Source organism: Eptatretus burgeri, chromosome 16, assembly GCF_056783735.1.
Source record: "Eptatretus burgeri isolate ZD-2024b chromosome 16, Ebu_testis_v1, whole genome shotgun sequence".
Lineage (NCBI taxonomy): Eukaryota > Metazoa > Chordata > Myxini > Myxiniformes > Myxinidae > Eptatretus > Eptatretus burgeri.
This window is the reverse complement of record NC_140976.1, coordinates 65,577,730-65,601,153: the sequence shown is the minus strand read 5'-3', so window position 1 is coordinate 65,601,153 and position 23,424 is coordinate 65,577,730. Positions and strand designations below refer to the sequence as shown.

Below are 23,424 nucleotides of genomic sequence, written 5' to 3'. Positions count from 1 at the left end.
CACACACGTACAAAACACACACACATGTACAAAATACACACATGCACACACACATGTACAAAATACACACACATGTACAAAATACACACGCACACACATTTACAAAATACACACATGTATCAAATACACACACACGTACAAAATACACACACATGTACAAAATACACGCACGCACACGCACACACATGTACAAAATACACACACGCACACACATCTAAAACATACACACATGTACAAAATACACACACGCACATGTACAAAATACACACACGCACACACATCTAAAATACACACACATGTACAAAATACACACACACGCACATACACATGTACAAAAGACACACACACACATACACATGTACAAAAGACACACACACACACACACACACACACACACACACACACACACACACATTTGTGGAATCTTCGTGTAATTATCCAAAATATGGAATATTGTTCCTCGAAGATTGTTCGGACAGAGGCGTGCTCCTGGATGCATCACCTCCTGCTGCTACTTCAGTGGGATCTGTGTTGTTATTGAGAGTCAGACGTGTAAGTAACTACACAAACACACAAGTCGGTTAACAACTTAACGAAGTCCTGCCGCTAATTCCATCGACAAATGGATGGGAGACAATAATAATGATATCGAGTGAAGAGGGAGAATGTGCGTGAAAAGGAAAGAATCATTGGAGCGAATGATGGACGTGCTGACACGCCCAGGCGTTCACCAATCGTCATCCTGCTTCGGGATTCTTCTTCTTCCCTCATTGTCTTTGTGGTGAAAGGTTCCTTGTGACGTCAGGCGCCTCTGACACCCCCAGGGCGCTGCCGTTTGCAGATTGCTCCTCGTCCCCATTTATAACCCCAGCGATGTACATTTTGATTTGAGGCGCATAAGTAGAATCGAGTGGCCCTGGTGCCGGCTCGACGAGAGTGCTCATGTAATTAGGGAACGCTTGATCTCTCCATTGGACGCTCCGCTCCGCAGTCTCGTGCGTTCAACCGGCAACGAGCGCATGGCCACGCCCACTGAGCGAAAGGGGCGGGGCTAGTGGGCGGAGCCACACGGAGAGGCTTCACGTTGGGATCACAGGAAAAACGATGTACAGGGATTCTGAGAGAAAATGTCTGATTTACAATGAGGTGTTTAAAACCAGGTTTGAGGTTCTTGTGAGTGTAATGTTTATTCCTCGTCGTCATGGATTCCGCGATGCACCTACACTTTGTGTTTACAATCAATGAGCTTCTTTCAAGCCCGACCTTCAACGTAACCACCACGATCGGTATTTTCCGTTGTTCGATTCTTCCTCTTCAATTTAGTTTAACTCTCGTCACGAGCTCCACACAATATATATATATATATATATATATATATATATATATATATATATATATATATATATATATATACATACATATATATATATATATATATATATATATACATACATATATACATATATATATATAAATATATATATATATGTATATATATATATATATATAAATATATATATTTATATATAAATATATATATATATATATATATATTTATATATCTATACATATATAAATATATATATATATATATATATATATATATATACATATATATATATATATATATATATATATATAAATATATATATATATATATATATAAATATATATATATATATATATATATAAATATATATATATATATTTTTATATATTTATATATATATATTTATATATGTATATATATATATATTTATATATATATATATATATATATATATATATGTATATATATATGTATATATATATATATATATATATATACATATACATACATATACATATATACATACATACATACATACATACATACATACATACATACATACCTCCCGTTTAATGTTCCGAATTCAGTTTCGTTCATTTACCCTTCATCGAGATTCCACCCTTATTTCGTCCCTTCCTTCACTCAACACCTTCGCACCTGCAGTCGAAACGATCCAACTGCTTCCTGCAAGGCCCACCTGACGATGTTACGAACGGGGCGTGTCCCAGACACAAGCTCCGCCTCCAGCGGGGGGGCCTCGCGTACAGACCACGCCCCTTTTACTGAGCGAGCACCCTGGCTCCTCCTCCCTCTCCTCTGTGGTGATCATCCGACCCTTGAGCTCACCCAACCCCGTCTCCTCCTCCCCCTCCCGGCCGAACCGCCTTCTCCGTGGCGCCGCCGGGGAGCGCGACACCATGGTGGACCCGGTGGGCTTCGCCGAGGCGTGGCGTGCACAATTCCCCGACTCGGAGCCTCCGAGGATGGAGCTGCGGAGCGCGCGCGACATCGAGGCCGAGCTCGCGAGCTGCAAGCGCAACATCAGGCGGCTCGAGGTCGAGGTGAACAAGGAGCGGTTCCGCATGATATACCTGCAGACGCTGCTCGCCAAGGAGAAGAAAAGCTACGATCGGCAGCGATGGGGGTTCCGTAAAAGCGGGCCGGAGGGTGACCGGGGCGAGGCACGGAGACCGCCCGCGGAATCGCACTGCGGCGCCGAAGGCCGAGCGGACGGTGAGCAGCGGGCGGTGTGCGCGGCCCAGAGCCCGTCGACCCTCCGTCGTTGTGACGCGGAGCCCGAGTTCGAGTGTGACGAGCCGACGGTCTCCCGCGGCCCACCTCTCGTTCCCGGGGCTTTAGCGTCTCGTGCGAGGAGGTCTCGAGGAGCCGGACCGCTTCCCGGGCAGCCGTGTGGCCACGGGGCCATGAACAGGACCAAGTCGGAGTCGAGTCCCGGTCTTTCGACTGCGGCCGTGGGAACCGCAGGTGGGAAACCCTCCAGGGTCCCTTGCTTGAGTGCGGGGCAGGAGCCGTGTAAACTCAGGAGGCACAGTTCTCAAACTGGGGAAGGAACGCAAGTGAGCAGTAGTAGCGGTGGGAGCAGTGGTGGTGGTGATGGTGGTGGTGTTGGTGGTGGTGCAGGAGGAGGAGGAGGAGGAATGGCTTTGCCGACTTACGCTAACGTGGAGTTCCACCACGAACGTGGCCTCATCCGACTCAATGAACGAGACGTGTCGGAGCACATCACCAACCTGGGCAGCGAAGCAATGCGCTTCGAGCAGCAGCAGAGGCGGAGGCGTCTGACCAGTGCCACATCGCCTGGTCGGGCTGAACCTCCAGCGTCATCTGCAGCACACCGGGCACATCGCCAGGGTTACGGCTCTTTTGAAACACCTGACCGCGACGATGCAATTCTGGCCGAGATCTCACCCAGATTCCTCAAGGATGGTCTCTTACCGCTGTCCTGCGTGCCCTCGGCGCTTCGTAACATCGGTGTTGAAGGAGACCTAGTGAGTGCTTTGAGCAGGCAGTCTGCTCCCAGCACCACACCCAAGGAAGAGCGCCTCAGTTGGCCGAAACGGTCCAACTCGCCGAGTAGTTTGGAAGATGCCGGAGGTGGCTACACTCCAGACTGCAGCTCCAACGACAACCTGACATCAAGTGAGGAAGAACTTTCATCTCCTGGGTGTCATCCTGGTTATCCCGGTCCTTCTGCCAGCCCCACGAGTCACGGGGCTTCGCCCGGTTCCTATCGGTTATTTCGAGACCGGGAAAACCGTTCCCCAAGTCAAAACTCACAGCAGTCTTTGGATAGCAGCAGTCCACCGACTCCTCATGGCGCTGCCGCAAGTGGACCGGGTGGTCCGAGCGTCGGTGGTGCCTCGGGACATGGAGCGAGCGGTGCCAAACGAGCGACACGCAAGACCACGGCTGTCCCTGCAAAGATCCCCGGCACAACGGCCTCTGTGCCAGACTCGCCGCAAAGGTCTCCCGCGTCGTCCGGCTTCAGGAGAAGTGGACAATCGAGGCCTCGCCAAGGAATGGTTGATGAAGTTTTTGAAGGATGTTCTGGTAAGAAACGGTAGTAATTATTCTTGCAGTGAGTGGTGCGTTTGATCTCATTTATGGTGCTGCTTCATGTATACTGTACCGGTCGATGTTTGATTGATCTGATATCATCACACCGTCAGTTGATTAGTAGAAGGTATGGCTGGCAGGATGGCCGACAAGTATGCACACTCACCTTTTAAGCCATGAAGCCATCTAGCCATCTCGCCTGGGTTCGAATCCCGACCCAGCTATAAACTGTCATCCTGGTGTTTCACAGACGGGGTGAATCGTCAATATGGACGTTAAACTGGGCGTCCCCTCTGCCGGTATTTGCTGGTGGACGTTCCGAAGAGTCGGCGAGCTATCACCGGCACCCTGCACAAATTATAAATTCCTTCCCTAACCTTAGTCAAACTTCGGGCCTGGCCATCCGGTTCGTGAAAGAACGTGGGAACGATTGTTGCCTTAAGAAGAAGTCGTTTAATGGAAGGTGCTTTGTTTATCCATCCTTGGACTATCCGGAGAGGATGTGAACCAATCGAACTTGTCGAGCAATATCCAGTAGTCATTAGCGGTTCTGCATGTTTGTGTGGAGTGAACAGATGAACAGACAGCCCCACCCACACCTGCACCACTTCACTTTGTCATTGTCATCCATGTTTATGAACCGTCAGTTGATGTGGACAGACGATTTGCAAGATAATCTTGAAAGGCAGAGGGTATGTATTCATGGTATTACAAAGGGGAATATTCATCGACAAACCAACACGAAGGAGTGTTACGAGCTTGCCTGCACACCTGTCCAACACCCCCCCCCCCAAAAAAAAAACACTTTGACCCTTATTCCTCTTCCTCAGCCACCCCACTTCCCCAGTCAATGAACCATTTACTCTGTTAAGCGCTACATCTTCACGTAATGCAGCTCCCTCCTCGTAACCTTATCCGTGTTCCGCCGCAACGGCAGGTTGTATCGGCCTGCTGATCAAACTCGAGAAAGGGTGTGTTTGTGGTTCGGCCGCTTTCTTGCCAATCTTGAGGTCCACCAGGATGACGCTTTTGTGCCCTTTCTTTGTCCCTCGAGAAGAAGAGGGTGAGATGCGTGCCGGCCTCATCAAAGCCAACTCGTTTCTCGTCGGTCTTACCCCCTGCAGGTGTTGCAGTTGCGCTGGGTTGTCCCCTCCTTTGGCAGGTCCTTGCATGCGGACGTACTTGATGGACAAGGTTTGCTCCTCGCGTTAAAAACAGAAAATGTTCTTTGCGAACAAAAGGTTTTCAGATACACTTACAGTTTGAGGTTTTAGGAAGAATGTGAGCGACTTGTGCGATCGGTCGGGATGGAATGAAAACTTCACCACTTTTTTGGCTGCAACTTGTGCTTTGATGAACTCAGTTGAAGTTCATGTTGTGTTGGGAATGCAAAAGGTCTCTTTGGCCAACATCACATTTTCTCCTTCCATGGACGGCTCCGTCTCACCTTATAAGGCACAAAAATGCCAGTGTGTGTAAAACGCCTTCCCTTACTCACTTTCCGTATCTATGCCTGTACGGGCTACCTCTATCGGTGTGACCTTCACAGAAATCTCACGTGAGATCTGTGGTTAAGTTTCCATCAGATATCATGACAAGGGAAACTTGTCGAACCGTTGGACGCTCCTCTTTTTTGGTCTGCCTGTCTCGATCATCATAGTTTTTCTTCCACAAAGTATGCTGTATTATAATTATACTGGTCATTATCCAATTGTATCAATTTGTTCTTGGACATCATGCCTGGTGTTGGCTTAATGGTTAGGGTGGTGGGCTTGGGATCCCATATTCCTGAGTTCAAATCCTGCTTGGCTGTTGAATTAATACCAGGTGGGGATGATTCAGCCCATCAACCTTCCGAGGTCGGCAAAATGATTACCAGCTTGCTGGGATGATTGAGCCATTTGGGTATCCTGCGTTGGAGTGGCGACCCGTCCAGGACTGTGCCCAATAGCCCAGGAGACTGCTTCGGCAGCACTCATGCTCTGCACAGAGTATGGTCCCGATGCATTTGGATTTGAATTTTTTGGGGGGATTCTTGGACATCGTATGTTCTCGTGTCACAATGCACTTAAATCTACTGGTTAATAAAATAGAAGCCCTCCTTCTGATGTGTTCTGAGCACAGATAAGTATATTTTTTCTAATGACAAGTTATTTATAATTTGTGCATTTCGGATCATGTGATACTTCCTTTGTTTTGTGGAGGTACACACTTTTTATCAATGATCTAAGGTTCATGATGGAGCATGTACAGATTGTATGACTGTGTACGTTCCACGTATTGCAAAGACTGGTAGACGATGGGCAAATCAACGCAGCGTACGGGATTTGAAGCTGGAATGCATCAGCATCACGAGCTACTGGTTGTTATGGAACCCGTAAAAAGGCCGATAGTAAAGTTTATTTGCACAATTTGCTCTAGAGTTGGTTATAATACTCTTCTATACCCCATTTACACTCGAGAGAGTGTTCCTCTCAACTATCTGTTACTAAAAGGAGCAGCGTCTGTCGGTCCGTCCAGTCGTCTGTCCGTCTGTTCAAAGTGTTCCTGCTGTTGTAGAATGATAAAAAAATAGCACCGTTGGAAAGCTAACGATCGATTAACTTGGTTGGAAACCTGATAATTTGAGTCCGTAAATCTTTCCATGAAGGAAGAAGAAGCAGAAGAAGAAGAAGGATTTCGAGCTTTCATGGAGTGGTTCAAACGGTATGCCAACAAGAGAGATTTAGAAACATATCGGGCCCAATACATTTTTGAACTGGAAGGGCACTCGGTAGAGCGTACACCTCTGCCACGCAATGCCTGACCCACGAAAACATATCGGGCCCAATACATTTTTGAAATATCATGCTATATATTGTTTATGGCCCGATCTCTCAATGGTGAAGAATCGCATTAATAATTAAATAATTGTCGTATCCAGAACCGGATTCAGATCTAGACTAAAATTGAATAAATCCTTTCTTATCCTTGTCAAAGACTCAACATGTCCACCAAGTTTCATCTGAATCCATCCACAACATTTTGAGATATCGTGCTTATATATTATTTTTGGCCCTATCTCTCAATGGTGAAGAATCACTTAAAAATTATCCGGATCCAGATTCGGATCTTCACCAAAATCTAATCAGTTCGTCATTGTCACACACACACAACCTGTCCACAAAATTTCATCCGGAAAGGGGTGAAAACATAACCTCCTTCACCTTCGGTGGCGGAGGTAAATATCCTGCTATATATCATTTTTAGCTTTATCTCTAAATGGTGAAGAATCACTGTAAAATTAAATAAATATTGAATGTGGATCTGGATTCAGATCTTCACCAAAATCGAACCATTTGTCCTTGTCACACACCCAACATGTCCACCAAGTTTCATCCGAATCTGTCTGCAACGTTTTGAGATATCGTGATTGTCGTTTATCGTCTTTGGTCCTTTCTCTCAATGGTGAAGAATCACTTTACAAAAATCTAATAGCCGGATCTGGATTCGGATTTTCACCAAAACCTTATCACTTTGTCCTCGTCACACAACAAACCTGTCCACAACTTTTTGAGATATCCTGCACACAAACAGACAGACAAGAAAAAGACGTCGTGCAGAGCACGATACTTGCAAAGTCCATCCCCCTCTCCAAAGGTTGCCATGGATACATCAAATTGTCCATTTCATTAAGATTAAAATTGACAATCTTAATCAAAGCTTAAGTCAATCGGTTGAAAATTGATTATTTTCCAGATTGAAATTGATGAATTTAGACGGTTGACCTTGAGTTAGCCTTTGACCTTTTGACCTCAAAAACAGTTGCTTTCCCAATTCAGTGATTGACTACGCAAATCCTGTTCAACTTTCAAGTTAATAGGATGTAAATTGATGATTTTAGAAGTTTGATCTTGAGTTGACATTTGACCTCAAACATAGTTGGCTTCCCAATACAGTGACGCATTATGCAAATGTGGTTCAAATTTCAATTTAATCAAATGAAAAATGACGATTTTAGAAATTTGACCTCAGGATGACCTTTGACCACAAAATCAATAGGCTTCTCGGTTGAGACTACCTCGACGACTTGGTAAAGTTTCATGACGATCGGTTTAAAATTGTGACTTGTAGGCGATTGACAGACATACAGACAAACAAACAGATAGAATAACAAAATCGACTGACCAATATACTTGAAAAACCTTCGATTTTGCAGGTAACAAACAAACAAACAGAGAGGGATGAAAACATAACCACCCTCACCCTTGGTAATGGCGGAGGTAATAAAATGTGACACAGAAGGAGCATACAAATAGCCACAACAACCACACGATGATGACGGTGACAACAACTACTACATGTTATAAAAGATCCTTTTTTTTCTGCTTCACTTCATTTTACATCCTCATTGAGATTCACAGATGTCCTTTACAAACATATTTCATGTCCAACATGCTCTCTTTTGATTAAATCCGTCATCGAAGCGATGGGTAACGATGGACGGTTTCAACCACTATATTTTCACGCAAATAACCCACCCCTTGGTACACCTCGCACCTGGGGAAAAAGTACTCAAACAAAATTTTGGGCACATATAACCTGCACATGGGTGTACCCCACAAGCCAGGGGTTTGTTCAGTTCCCAAGTTTCTTGCAGAACGCTCGCCAAGTGGCCGAAGCACTCCATTCAAAACCGTTTATAAGGAACGGCTGGCTTAGCGAGTGCGAGCTCGCTGCTTGGTTGGAAAACTGATTATGCATAAAAATGCAAATTAAATGTGAATAAGTTAGATTAACAGATAAAAATCATATGATTCTGAGCTTTTTAAGTATTCAAACCCTTTGCCTAATTAACCGCAAATCACTTCAGGAGCTGTAAAGGTTGTTTGTTCATTTATACAATAGGAAATTATTTGTTTGAATGGTTACAGAATGAGTGTTCCAGGTTTCACGTGTATGTAATCAGTGGTTTAACTTAAAAACTAAACTCCCCCACTTATCGAAGGAGTTTTAAAGTGCAACTCACTTGGTCAACCAACAAGGAAAACATGAAGACCAAGGAACTTTCCAAAGAAGTCAGACATGAAGTGGTGGAGAAACACCGTTCAGGAGAGGGTTATAAGAAGATTTAAAAGTCACTCATTAACTCTTTGAGTTCGGTGAAATCCATCATTAAGAAGTGGAAGACATATCATACCACCCAGACTCTACCTAGATCAGGGTCCCCATTCAAACTCAGCAGCTGAGAGGAGGAAATTGGTTGAGGATGTCACTGTAAATCCAACAATGACTGAAAGATCTACAGGCTCGATGTCTGAGATGGGGGTCAGTGTTCATCAATCAACAATATCCCGTTTCCTTCACAAAGCTGCCCTCCATGAACAGGTGGCAAGAAAGAAGCCATTTCTGAAAGGCTCATCTAAAAGCTTGAATGGAGTTTGTGAAAAAAGTATTTTAATGATACTGCAGGCATGTGGAGAAATATTTTGTGGTCAGGCAATACAAAAATTGAACTTTTTGGTCTGAACTCAAAGCGTTACGTCTGGTGCAAACCTAACACTCTACATCAACCAGTCAACACCATCCCTACTGTCAAGCATGGTGGTGGCACCATTGCGTTATGAGGCTACTTTTCATCAGCAAGACCTGGCAAGATTGTCAGGATAGAAGGGACAATGGATGGTGCAAAGTACAGGAGAATCCTTGAACACCTGCTTGGGTCAGCCATGAATCTGAAACTGGGTCAGAGATTCACATTTCATCAGGACAATGATCTGAAGCATAAAGCTAAAATCACACTGGAGTGTTTGAATAAGAAAAAAATTAATGTTCTTGAGTGGCCCAGTGAAAGTCCTCACTTGAACCCAATCTAACATTTATGGCGAGACTTGAAGATCGTAGTCCATCGACGATCCCCATCAAACTTGGCAGAACGAGAGAAATTTTCACGTGAAGAATGGGCAAATATTTCACCATCTCACTGTACAAAGCTGGTGGAGATCTTCCCCAAAATACTCATAACAGTTATTGCTGTCAAAGGTTCTTCCACAAAGTACTGACCGAAAGCGCTGAACACTATTACAACCAGTGAATGTTGATTTTGTACATGTTTTTACAGGTGTTCCTGACATGTAACCTCCTCCAACTATAACAGTGTTTAGTTTGATCTCTTCAGTTTTTAATATAAATGTTCATTTGAAAAAACAGTTTCTACACAATTCGTAATTCATTTAAATGAGCCATTATTGGAAAGGGGTGAATACTTTTTCAAGCTACTATATATATATATATATATATATATATATATATATATATATATATATATATATATATATATATATATATATATATATATATATATATATATATACTGTATATGTATATATTTGTCGTGTCCAGGAGATTCACCCCTACCTGGACGGATGACCAAACTTCTCCCTTGGAGGCCGACAGCCGAGACTGGCGGAGATTAATGTGCGTGGGAAAACAGCCAAGCGATGTACCAGAATGGCATAAATACAGGGGCACAAGCAAATCTAATTAACTAAATAATTTAATAACAATAATCGAATATGTACAATGACTAATTTAAATTATTATAATGAAAGAAAAACGTGAGGTAAATTAAACTCAATGTTGAGGCGCCTCGACACACGGGCTTGGATACAGACAAATGGGTAGATATTGAATAAAAATAATTCCTTCTTTATTTCGGCACTTAGCTTTGGGTCTCGGTGAGATAGTCTTTATGGAACGTGGCGATTGGATAGTGTTGGGGGATCTCGGTCAGATAGTTTTTATGGAACGTGGTGGTTAGATAGTGTCGGGGGGTCTCGGCGAGATAGTCTTTATGGAACGTGGCGATTGGATAGTGTCGGGGGGGGGTCTCGGCGAGATAGTTTTTATGGAACGTGGTGGTTGGATAGTGTTGGGGGGTCTTGGCGAGATAGTCTTTATGGAACGTGGCGATTGCATAGTGTCGGGGGGGTCTCGGCGAGATAGTCTTTATGGAACGTGGCGATTGGATAGTGTCGGGGGGTCTCGGCGAGATAGTATTTATGGAACGTGGTGATTGGATAGTGTCAGCATGTGCGTAACCATACTCAAAATGGCGCCAAGCACTTTGTCAGGCAGCACGGAGATGGCACTCGACGGCACGGCTCACGAACCGCGCTGTAGTTTATTTTTCAGAGCGATTATGCCGACGTTGCTCTCCCACAATCGGTCTCTTCACAACAATGGTGCACACGATGAGACAATCTCTGTGGCCCCATGAGCAGGCCACGAGGCACACTGTCCTTCCCTCCTCAGAATCGTACACACTTCACGGCTCAAACGAACCGTCAACAGCCAACGTCCTGCTCAGCGTGCGAGCCAAATTCATCAGCACGAACACGAGAATCGTGCAGCCTTCGTTGTGCCGAGAGCAAAAGCGAGATTCTCCATCCGCGTGCCTCCCTCTTCCTTAACTACTCGCCTCCTTCACCCTCTTCCTCTTTTTGCGTCTGACATCACGCCCCTCAATCACCTCTTGGGGGCGTGAATTTGCCTGTTGTCACCCTTTGAAGGCGGGGCTTTCTGCTTGCTTGTAGTTGTTTTTGGGACGTATTCCCCACCTTCATTGCCGATGTTGAAATATAAAAATAGAGGGAAAAGTCACAGAGGGGCAATTACATACTGGGGAAATTATCCATAATCCCTATCTAATTAGCACGGCAATACCCCCCCCCCCTCATTGTGGTGACACGTAACACTTAAGCTCACAGTCTCCCTACTTAGTTACATCGAGATGTCTCCTGCACCTCCACGGGCCAAGCAACTCCACATAATGCTATCTTTCTTGTGAAACCCCTTCATGTACCCCACAAACATTACAACATATATTGGATTCGCTATATATGCAAGATATCCCTTATTGTCGGCTTTTCCGTGTGTGTGTGTGTGTGTGTGTGTGTGTGTGTGTGTGTGTGTGTGTGTGTGTGTGTGTGTGTGTGTGTGTGTGTGTGTGTCTGCAACGCGAGGCTCCACAGCACGAACCAGCAAACCGATTTCGATGAAACTTTGCCAACATGTGCAATATGTGCTGGGAATGTAAGCGTTTGAATTTCGTTGCCTAGCAACCACCCGTTGCTGTGCAGCGGCCGAAAAACCGCGTACAGTATTTTCAATACTTGTCCTTCAGTTTTGAATGTAGAGAAACGAGACTTCGGAATTAAACACTTCGAGATATTTTGAAAATTTTACTCGAGCCAATATTTGATTGAGGTTTTATTTTTCAAATGGTAGTCATTCAAAAATCGGGTGTCTATTCACCATCATTTTGTATGAGGGGCATAGGAAAGTGGGCGGAGCTTAGGGAAAGTGGACGTGGTTGATGAAAAGTGGGAGTGGCGTAAGAAAGTGGGCATGGCTTATGGAAAGTGGGCGTGGCTTATGAAACATTGTGTGGCTCAGGAGGTGTGGTCAAACAAGAGCATTGAGAGAAGTTTATCGGGTTTTCCGTGTGTGTGTGTGTGTGTGTGTGTATGTGTGTGTGTGTGTGTGTGTGTGTGTGTGTGTGTGTGTGTGTGTGTGTGTGTGTGTGTATGTGTGTGTGTGTGTGTGTGTGTGTGTGTGTGTGTGTGTGTGTATGTGTGTGTGTGTCTGCAACGTGAGGCTCCACAGCACAAATCAGCAAACCGATTATTTTTCAAATGGTAGTCCTTCAAAAATAGGGTGTATATTTACCGTCATTTTTTATGAGTGCCAGTTGGCAAAATACGCAATAGGAAAAATCTTGCCAGGCAGAAGAACAACTGTATGTGAACCAATACGTCTTGGCAATGAATCTTCGTCGGTGGATCGCTCAGAATGAAAAGCATCGTATCCAGCGCTTCGATCCTTGCGAATTCCTCGTCATATGCTATATACATCCCTATCGCTCTCTCTCTGTCTCTCTGTCTCTCTCTGTCTCTGTCTCTCTGTCTCTCTATCTTCATTCAACCCCTTCTCTTCTTCATTCAACTCCCCTTCCTCTCTCTCTCTCTCTCTCTCTCTCTCTCTCTCTCTCTCTCTCTCTCTCTCTCTCTCTCTCTCTCTCTCTCTCTCTCTCTCTCTCTCTCTCTCTCTGTCTCTTTCTCTCTTTCTCTCTGTCACTCTCTGTCTCTTTCTCTCTTTCTCTCTGTCACTCTCTCTGTCTCTCTCTCTCTCTCTCTCTCTCTCTCTCTCTCTCTCTCTCTCTCTCTGTGTCTCTCTCTGTGTCTCTGTGTCTCTGTGTCTCTGTGTCTCTGTGTTTCTGTGTCTCTGTGTCTCTGTGTCTCTGTGTCTCTGTGTCTCTGTGTCTCTGTGTCTCTGTGTCTCTGTGTCTCTGTTTCTCTGTTTCCATTCAACCCCTTCATTCTTTTTCATAACCTAATATCCCCCACCACCCAGATTTCTTTATTCAACACCACCTCCCCATCTCTATATTAAAAGTCCCCTCATCTCTTTACCCAACCCCTTCCCCCTGTCTATTTAACCTCCTCCCTCTTTATTCCCCTCACCGCTTTATCCAACCCCTTCCCCCTGTTTATTTAACCTCCTCCCTCTTTATTCCCCTCATCTCTTTATTCAACCCCTTCCCCCTCTTTATTCCCCTCATCTCTTTATTCAACCCCTTCCCCCTGTCTATGTAACCTCCTCCCTCTTCATTCAACCCCTTCCCCCTGTCTATTTAACCTCCTCCCTCCTCATTCACCCCTTTCCCCCATCTATTTAACCTCCTCCCACTTCATTCAACCCCTTCCCCCTATATATTTAACCTCCTCCCTCTTCATTCAACCCCTTCCCCTGTCTCTTTAACCTCCTCCCTCTTCATTCAACCTTTTACCCCTGTCTATTTGACCTCCTCTCTCTTCATTCAACCCCTTCCCCCTGTCTATTTGGCATCCTCCCTATTCATTCAACCTTTTTCCCCTATCTATTTAACCTCCTCCCTCTTTATTCATCCCCTTCCCCCTCTTTATTCCCCTCATCTCTTTATTCAACCCCTTCCCCTGTCTATGTAACCTCCTCCCTCTTCATTCAACCCCTTCCCCTGTCTATTTAACGTCCTCCCTCCTCATTCAACCCTTTCCCCATCTATTTAACCTCCTCCCACTTCATTCAACCCCTTCCCCCTATATATTTAACCTCCTCCCTCTTCATTCAACCCCTTCCCCCTGTCTATTTAACCTCCTCCCTCTTCATTCAACCTTTTCCCCCTGTCTATTTGACCTCCTCTCTCTTCATTCAACCCCTTCCCCCTGTCTATTTGACATCCTCCCTATTCATTCAACCTTTTTCCCCTATCTATTTAACCTCCTCCCTCTTCATTCAACCTTTTCCCCCTCTCTATCTAACCTCCTCCCTCTTCATTCAGCTATTTCCCCCTTTCTATTTAACCTCCTCCCTCTTCATTCAACCTTTTCCCCTATCTATTTAACCTCCTCCCTCTTCATTCAACCATTTCCCCCTATCTATTTAACATCCTCCCTCTTCATTCAACCTTTTTACCCCTATCTATTTAACCTCCTCCCTATTCATTCAACCTTTTTCCCCTATCTATTTAACCTCCTCCCTCTTCATTCAACCTTTTCCCCCTATCTATTTAACCTCCTCCCTCTTCATTCAACCATTTCCCCCTATCTATTTAACATCCTCCCTCTTCATTCAACCTTTTCCCCCTATCTATTTAACCTCCTCCCTCTTCATTCAACCTTTTCCCCCTGTCTATTTAACCTCCACCCTCTTCATTCAAACCCTTCCCCCTGTCTATTTAACCTCCTCCCTCTTCATTCAACCCCTTCCCCCTGTCTATTTAACCTCCTCCCTCTTCATTCAACCTTTTCCCCCTGTCTATTTTACCTCCTCTCTCTTCATTCTACCCCTTCCGCCTGTCTATTTGACATCCTCCCTATTCATTCAACCTTTTTCCCCTATCTATTTAACCTCCTCCCTCTTCATTCAACCTTTTCCCCTCTCTATTTAACCTCCTCCCTCTTCATTCAGCTATTTCCCCCTTTCTATTTAACCTCCTCCCTCTTCATTCAACCTTTTCCCCCTATCTATTTAACCTCCTCCCTCTTCATTCAACCATTTCCCCCTATCTATTTAACATCCTCCCTCTTCATTCAACCATTTCCCCCTATCTATTTAACCTCCTCCCTCTTCATTCAACCTTTTCCCCCTGTCTATTTAACCTCCTCCCTCTTCATTCAAACCCTTCCCCCTGTGTATTTAACCTCCTCCCTCTTCATTCAACCCCTTCCCCCTGTCTATTTAACCTCCTCCCTCTTCATTCAACCTTTTCCCCCTGTCTATTTGACCTCCTCTCTTCATTCAACCCCTTCCCCCTGTCTATTTGACATCCTCCCTATTCATTCAACCTTTTTCCCCTATCTATTTAACCTCCTCCCTCTTCATTCAACCTTTTCCCCCTCTCTATTTAACCTCCTCCCTCTTCATTCAACCTTTTCCCCTATCTATTTAACCTCCTCCCTCTTCATTCAACCATTTCCCCCTATCTATTTAACATCCTCCCTCTTCATTCAACCCCTTCCCCCTGTCTATTTAACCTCCTCCCTCTTCATTCAACCTTTTCCCCCTGTCTATTTGACCTCCTCTCTCTTCATTCAACCCCTTCCCCCTGTCTATTTGACATCCTCCCTATTCATTCAACCTTTTTTCCCCTATCTATTTAACCTCCTCCCTCTTCATTCAACCTTTTCCCCTATCTATTTAACCTCCTCCCTCTTCATTCAACCATTTCCCCCTATCTATTTAACCTCCTCCCTCTTCATTCAAGCTTTTTCCCGCTATCTATTTAACCTCCTCCCTATTCATTCAACCTTTTTCCCCTATCTATTTAACCTCCTCCCTCTTCATTCAACCTTTTCCCCCTATCTATTTAACCTCCTCCCTCTTCATTCAACCATTTCCCCCTATCTATTTAACATCCTCCCTCTTCATTCAACCTTTTTCCCCCTATCTATTTAACCTCCTCCCTATTCATTCAACCTTTTTCCCCTATCTATTTAACCTCCTCCCTCTTCATTCAACCTTTTCCCCCTATCTATTTAACCTCCTCCCTCTTCATTCAACCATTTCCCCCTATCTATTTAACATCCTCCCTCTTCATTCAACCTTTTCCCCCTATCTATTTAACCTCCTCCCTCTTCATTCAACCTTTTCCCCCTGTCTATTTAACCTCCTCCCTCTTCATTCAAACCCTTCCCCTGTCTATTTAACGTCGTCCCTCTTCATTCAACCCCTTCCCCCTGTCTATTTAACCTCCTCCCTCTTCATTCAACCTTTTCCCCCTGTCTATTTGACCTCCTCTCTCTTCATTCAACCCCTTCCCCCTGTCTATTTGACATCCTCCCTATTCATTCAACCTTTTTCCCCTATCTATTTAACCTCCTCCCTCTTCATTCAACCTTTTCCCCCTCTCTATTTAACCTCCTCCCTCTTCATTCAACCTTTTCCCTATCTATTTAACCTCCTCCCTCTTCATTCAACCATTTCCCCCTATCTATTTAACATCCTCCCTCTTCATTCAACCCCTTCCGCCTGTCTATTTAACCTCCTCCCTCTTCATTCAACCTTTTCCCCCTGTCTATTTGACCTCCTCTCTTCATTCAACCCCTTCCCCCTGTCTATTTGACATCCTCCCTATTCATTCAACCTTTTTCCCCTATCTATTTAACCTCCTCCCTCTTCATTCAACCTTTTCCCCCTCTCTATTTAACCTCCTCCCTCTTCATTCAGCTATTTCCCCCTTTCTATTTAACCTCCTCCCTCTTCATTCAACCTTTTCCCCTATCTATTTAACCTCCTCCCTCTTCATTCAACCATTTCCCCCTATCTATTTAACATCCTCCCTCTTCATTCAACCTCTTTCCCCTTATCTATTTAACCTCCTCCCTATTCATTCAGCCGTTTTGCCCTATCTATTTAACCTCGTGCCTCTTCATTCAACTTTTACCCCCTATCTAATTAACCTCCTCCCTCTTCATTCAACCATTTCCCCCTATCTATTTAACATCCTCCCTCTTCATTCCACCCTTTCCCCCTATCTATTTCACCTCCTCCCTCTTCATTCAACCTTTTCTCTCTGTCTCTTTTCCCTCCTCCCCCCTCATTCAAACCCCTCCCCTGTCTATTTAACCTCCTACCTCTTCATTCAACCCCTTCCCCTGTCTATTTAACCTCCTCCCTCTTCATTCAACCTTTTCCCCCTGTCTATTTGACCTCCTCTCTCTTCATTCAACCCCTTCCCCCTGTCTATTTGACATCCTCCCTATTCATTCAACCTTTTTCCCCTATCTATTTAACCTCCTCCCTCTTCATTCAACCTTTTTCCCCCTCTCTATTTAACCTCCTCCCTCTTCATTCAGCTATTTCCCCCTTTCTATTTAACCTCCTCCCTCTTCATTCAACCTTTTTCCCCTATCTATTTAACCTCCTCCCTCTTCATTCAACCTTTTCCCCCTGTCTATTTAACCTCCTCCCTGTTCATTCAAACCCTTCCCCCTGTCTATTTAACCTCCTCCCTCTTCATTCAACCTTTTTCCCCTATCTATTTAACCTCCTCCCTCTTCATTCAACCTTTTCCCCCTCTCTATCTAACCTCCTCCCTCTTCATTCAGCTATTTCCCCCTTTCTATTTAACCTCCTCCCTCTTCATTCAACCTTTTCGCCTATCTATTTAACCTCCTCCCTCTTCATTCAACCATTTCCCCCTATCTATTTAACATCCTCCCTCTTCATTCAACCTTTTTCCACCTATCTATTTAACCTCCTCCCTATTCATTCAACCTTTTTCCCCTATCTATTTAACCTCCTCCCTCTTCATTCAACCTTTTTCCCCTATCTATTTAACCTCCTCCCTCTTCATTCAACCATTTCCCCCTATCTATTTAACATCCTCCCTCTTCATTCAACCTTTTCCCCCTATCTATTTAACCTCCTCCCTCTTCATTCAACCTTTTCCCCCTGTCTATTTAACCTCCTCCCTCTTCATTCAACCTTTTCCCCCTGTCTATTTAACCTCCTCCCTCTTCATTCAACCCCTTCCCCCTGTCTATTTAACCTCCTCCCTCTTCATTCAACCTTTTCCCCCTGTCTATTTGACCTCCTCTCTCTTCATTCAACCCCTTCCCCCTGTCTATTTGACATCCTCCCTATTCATTCAACCTTTTTCCCCTCTCTATTTAACCTCCTCCCTCTTCATTCAACCTTTTCCCCCTCTCTATTTAACCTCCTCCCTCTTCATTCAGCTATTTCCCCCTTTCTATTTAACCTCCTCCCTCTTCATTCAACCTTTTCCCCTATCTATTTAACCTCCTCCCTCTTCATTCAACCTTTTCCCCCTCTCTATTTAACCTCCTCCCTCTTCATTCAGCTATTTCCCCCTTTCTATTTAACCTCCTCCCTCTTCATTCAACCATTTCCCCCTATCTATTTAACATCCTCTCTCTTCATTCAATCTTTCCCCCTATCTATTTAACCTCCTCCATCTTCATTCAACCCCCATCTCCGCTTCTCTTCATTTAACCCCCCCCCTTTCCCAAACCTTTCAATTCACCCATACCGATTAACACCACATCCTCCCACACCTCAAATTTATTCCTTTTAATCCTTTCTATTTCGTCTCCATTCTTACTATGCACCACCTCCTTCTCCCACCGCTCCTCCATGAACCCTACTCCCTCCTCTCCTCACTTTCATCTTCCTCACCTCCCCCTCATTTTTTCTATCCACATTCTCGCACTACGACATTCCTTGTGTCTTGCTCTGCTCCATCTCTTTTTTTCTATTTTCCTTCTCTTTGAATTACAATTGCATATTATAAATGAGATTTTGTACATCACATCTACATGGACATGCAAAGCAGCACATTCATGTACAGGAGATGGAGAAGCAAAGGCGGTGACCTTCTCACTCGTGACCCGACAAACTGCACCAAACCATCTCTGCTCAATAATTTATGATGAGCTTTGGCCTTGTCTTGTGTTTTACTACACGCGGGAATGCTCGGGAAGGAAGGCGTGCGAGATCTCCACATGGTACTACCACAGGCCACTCGGTGGTCATGGATTTTGGCAAGTTTACGCAGAGCCCACAAATTTGACTACGAGGCAACACGTTAACATTTACAGTCAAAGTTTTCACCAAAAATGCAACAACATTGTCATCATGTCAGAACCATATCTTTGGAGATTCTTGTTCAACGAAACCACCATTTTGCTATCGTGGCCTGTGTCCCCAATTGAAACGCACGTCCTCCACCCTGGGCCCGACACATCCCTTCCCTCTTACTCAGCTTATTGTATTTTGTGTCATTTCTCATGCCACGCTGATCTTTGAAGGAATTGAACATTCACCGAATGGTCATTCAAGAAATTCCCAGAAACGTCGTTTTTCAGTTTTGGTTGACTCGTCAGGGCACCGATTCCATCACAGTCGCTGAAGAGCTTCATCCCTTTCTAATGTGCAGGCCGATAGTTTCTGAGGTGCCCATCTTGTGCCAGATAAAGTTCTGAATAGTGATAATACCAGTCACATTAATTTTATCAAATACTAGCCCAAAGACTCAACCTCCCGCGGTGAGGGTGAGTCTTTGGGCCTCTCACTCTCTCACCGCAGGCAGGTCGGTGGTCTTTCTGTCTTCTACCGTCTCCTCTCCGGTCTCGCCCCCTCTGCTCTGTCTGCGGTCGTCCGTCCGTCCGTTCCTGTCCGCACTCTAAATCCCAAAGTTTTCAACTTTCACGTTTCATATTTGGTACATAGGTACAGACTGTGGAGACGGTGTGTCGCATCATACGTTCCTCATCGAAAGTGGTTACCATGGCAACCAGGATGCTGTTTTCCATGTAGTAGCACAATTCTTTATATACCTTCTTGTTCGGGCGTATATTGTGCTCACCTGTTCCAATTCGCACAGTCTTTGTCAGCCTTTCCTCTCTTTGACCTCCTGAAACTTGTATGGTGATGGAGGGGGTTTGGCAGGAGGATAGCATGAGGGGAGGGGGAAGGTAAGGCACTGTGAGGGGAGGGCAGGGTAAGGCAGTGTGAGGGGAGGGCAATGCAAGGCAGTGTGAGGGGAAGGCTGTGTAAGGGGAGGGTAAGGTAATGCAGTGCTCGGGGAGGGCAAGGTAAGGCAGTGCTCGGGGAGGGCAAGGTAAGGCCGTGCGAGGGGAGGGCAAGGTAAGGCCGTGCGAGGGGAGGGTAAGGTAATGCAGTGCTCGGGGAGGGCAAGGTAAGGCAGTGCTCGGGGAGGGCAAGGTAAGGCAGTGCTCGGGGAGGGCAAGGTAAGGCAGTGCTCGGGGAGGGCAAGGAAAGGCAGTGCTCGGGGAGGGCAAGGTAAAGCAGTGCTAGGGGAGGGCAAGGTAAGGCCATGCGAGGGGAGGGCAAGCTAAGGCAGTGCGAGGGGAAGGCAAGGTAAGGCCGCGCGAGGGGAAGGCAAGGTAAGGCCGTGCGAGGGGAGGGCAAGGTAAGTCCGTGCGAGGGGAGGGCAAGGTAAGGCAGTGTTCGGGGAGGGCAAGGTAAGGCAGTGTGTGGGGAGGGCAAGGTAAGGCCGTGCGAGGGGAGGGCACGGTACGGCCGTGTGAGGGGAGGGCAAGGTAAGGCCGTGCGAGGGGAGGGCAAGGTAAGGCCATGCGAGGGGAGGGCAAGGTAAGGCCGTACGAGGGGAGGGCAAGGTAAGGCCGTGCGAGGGGAGGGCAAGGTAAGGCCGTGCGAGGGGAGGGCAAGGTAAGGCCGTGCGAGGGGAGGGCAAGGTAAGGCCGTGCGAGGGGAGGGCAAGGTAAGACCGTGGCGAGGGGAGGGCAACGTAAGGCCGTGCGAGGGGAGGGAAAGGTAAGGACGTGTGAGGGGAGGGCAATTCATAGCACTCGCTCTGAATGACGGAGCACTCACTCTGAATGACGTGGCGCTGCAAAAGTGTCTGCAGTGGGTGAACAATTCGCTCACATTGATGTAGCGCAGTACGGTGATTGACAATGGGCCCTCAGCAAGTGGCTTAAGCACTCAAGCAAGCACTCCAATTAAATGGTTGATAAGGAACGCCTGGCCAGGCTTTCGCTGCATACCATGTAGGATCGCTTTGACTTTTAAGCTGGTCTTCCACTGCGCATGCAGCAGTTAATGAAATGTAATGAATTTGTTCAAATTATGACCTTGTCCGCAAAAGAGTTGCTGCTTCATGCAGAACAACCCTGGAGACATCGCAAAGTTCAATTGCCTGTGAAATAAACATTGCAGAAAATCCGCCATGTTGCCTGCTCGTCTGTGTGCGCGTCTCGTGGTACATCGGTTCGCGTCAAGCGTTATAACTTTATTTTATAATGGCCGTTTTTCACCAGATTTGCTTTGATTCCCTATAGAGAACCTCACAAAACCTCCGAAAATATAGACATAGGTCTGGCAGACGCTATGAATAGGCAGTCCCTTTGGGGGACAAGGCGTGAGGTCTTGCAGTGAATGCATTAAATCGTACAGCTCAATGAAGCTAGTTAATTTTGGCACGTTCCGAAATTTTTTGTTCATGTAATATAATTCTCCAAACAGTAGAAAAAGATAAGTTTAATGCTTTTGGAGATTTCACATTTTGTTGTGTATGTGTGGAGAAGGAGGGAACATAGCCTTGCTTGCTTAAAGTAAATAGGTACACGACCGGTCAAAAGATTTAGAACACCCCCATTTTTCCAGTTTTTACTGAAATTTAAGCAGTTTAATGTTTCAATGTTCTCTGAAATTAAAGCATAGAACAAATTAACAATTGCAGATAAAAAATAAATAATGGAATCATTTTGTTGAACAAAATTTAATCTTAATTTTTGACTCATCAAAGTGGCCACCTTTTGCAGATATAACAGCCGAACATACTCGTGGCATTCTTTCTACAATGGAAATCAAATATTGTTCGGAAAGTTCTTCTCAACATTGTTGCAGAAATTCCCACAAATGTGTTGCACTTGTAGGTTGCTTTGCTTTCACCCTTCTGTCCAGTTCATCCCAAACCAGCTCGATGGGGTTTAAGTCTGGAGACTGTGCTGGCCATTCCATTATTTGAAGCCTCCTGTCTTGTTCTTTTCTTCTAAGGTAGTTCTGACATAGCCTGTAGGTATGTTTTGGGTCGTTATCTTGCTGTAGGATGAACACCTGACCAACTAGGCGAAGACCAGAGGGTACTGTATGGCGCTGCAAAATGCTGTGATCGCCCTTTTGGTTCAGGGTGCCAGTCACTCTGTGCAAGTTCGCCGACTCTGGATCCAGCAAAAGAGCCCCAAATCATCGCGCTTCCTCCTCCATGCTTGACAGTTGGTGTCACACACTGAGGAACCATCCTTTCGCCTACTCAACGGCGTACAAAACCCCTACGTGATGAACCAAAGATTTCAGATTTTGATTCATCGGTCCATAAGACCTTCCTACAGTTTTCAGTGGTCCACTGGCGGTGCTTCATGGCCCAGGCAAGCCACTTTTTCTTATTTTGCCATCTTAGCAATGGCTTTCTTACTGCCACTCAACCTGTCAAACCTGCAGCTCAAAGTCTTCTCTTCACAATTGAAACTGAGACTTCCTTACTTCGACCAGTTTTAAGCTGTGCTCGAAGCTGCTGTCCTGTGAGCTGTCTATCACACAAGCTGTTGACTCTCAGAAACTTGTCTTCTGATTGTGTTGTGGCTTTGGGTCTGCCAGAGCTCTTCCTGTCAGAGTTTCCTCCAGTTTCCAAGTGCCTTTTGATTGTGCAGGAAACTGTACTCACTGACACCTTGGCTTCTTTGCAATTTCTCTAAAGGAAAGACCTGCACTTTTAAGGGTTACTAGATGACCCGTGAACCTGTTGGGTTCCCGTGTGACAGCGGTTGATGAAAAAAATCATTTCAAGAAAAAAAAGGAAAGATAGCTCCAGCGAACTATACCGCTAAGGTTGTTTGCGTTGATCAAATTCTCCTGAAGAGTACTTGACTGAATCGGGAATTGATTTTTTAATAATTTTTTTTGTTGCTCGATTTTAACGAAACTTGATACTGCACACCTGGTCTGTCTGTCTTCCTTTGTTAATTGCCTTTTTCTCACCATTATGATAGCAATATACAACTTCCTGCAGTGCAATATTGTCCAAATATTGCTTCAGAGGGTGTCTGTCCCAACAGTCTGTCCCAACACCCAAGTCTGCAACACAGTCTGTCCCAACACTGCTTTTGTACAGACAAAGGGTTTGTAACGAATCAACAAAAGTTGGGACACCTGTAGGAATTGTTTGCATCAACTTTCAAGGCTTATTTTACTTCCATTGCTGCAGAACAGCTGCAGTTTCTAACCCATTACTTGTTCCCTGAAAAGGGCCTTTTATAACAACTCTGAAATTTACATTATTTTTCAGTTTTTGGGAACCAAAACTTCTTTTTTTAACCTCTGGCAGTTTAACGCTTAGATTTGTACCATTTCAGGTTATTCACTGGACTTGAACAGCTTAAATTTCAGTAAAAACTGGAAAAATGGGGGTGTTCTAAATCTTTTGACCGGTA

General features: G+C 45.1%; 1 protein-coding gene across 4 annotated transcripts in view; it reads left to right on the top strand.

Moving 5' to 3' along the window:
* Positions 1 to 2,119: 2,119 nt before the first annotated feature.
* LOC147011232 (breakpoint cluster region protein-like) overlaps positions 2,120 to 23,424 on the top strand; it is a 194,939-nt gene continuing 173,634 nt past the window's right edge. For 3 of the 4 annotated variants that reach the window (XM_085859219.1, XM_085859221.1, XM_085859220.1), the window contains exon 1: positions 2,120 to 3,901. In XM_085859219.1, coding sequence (XP_085715345.1) covers positions 2,248 to 3,901 — 1,654 coding nt within the window. In that variant the 5' untranslated portion in view covers positions 2,120 to 2,247. The remainder of the gene's footprint in view (positions 3,902 to 23,424) is intronic. The other variant, XM_085859222.1, reaches the window with a different exon arrangement.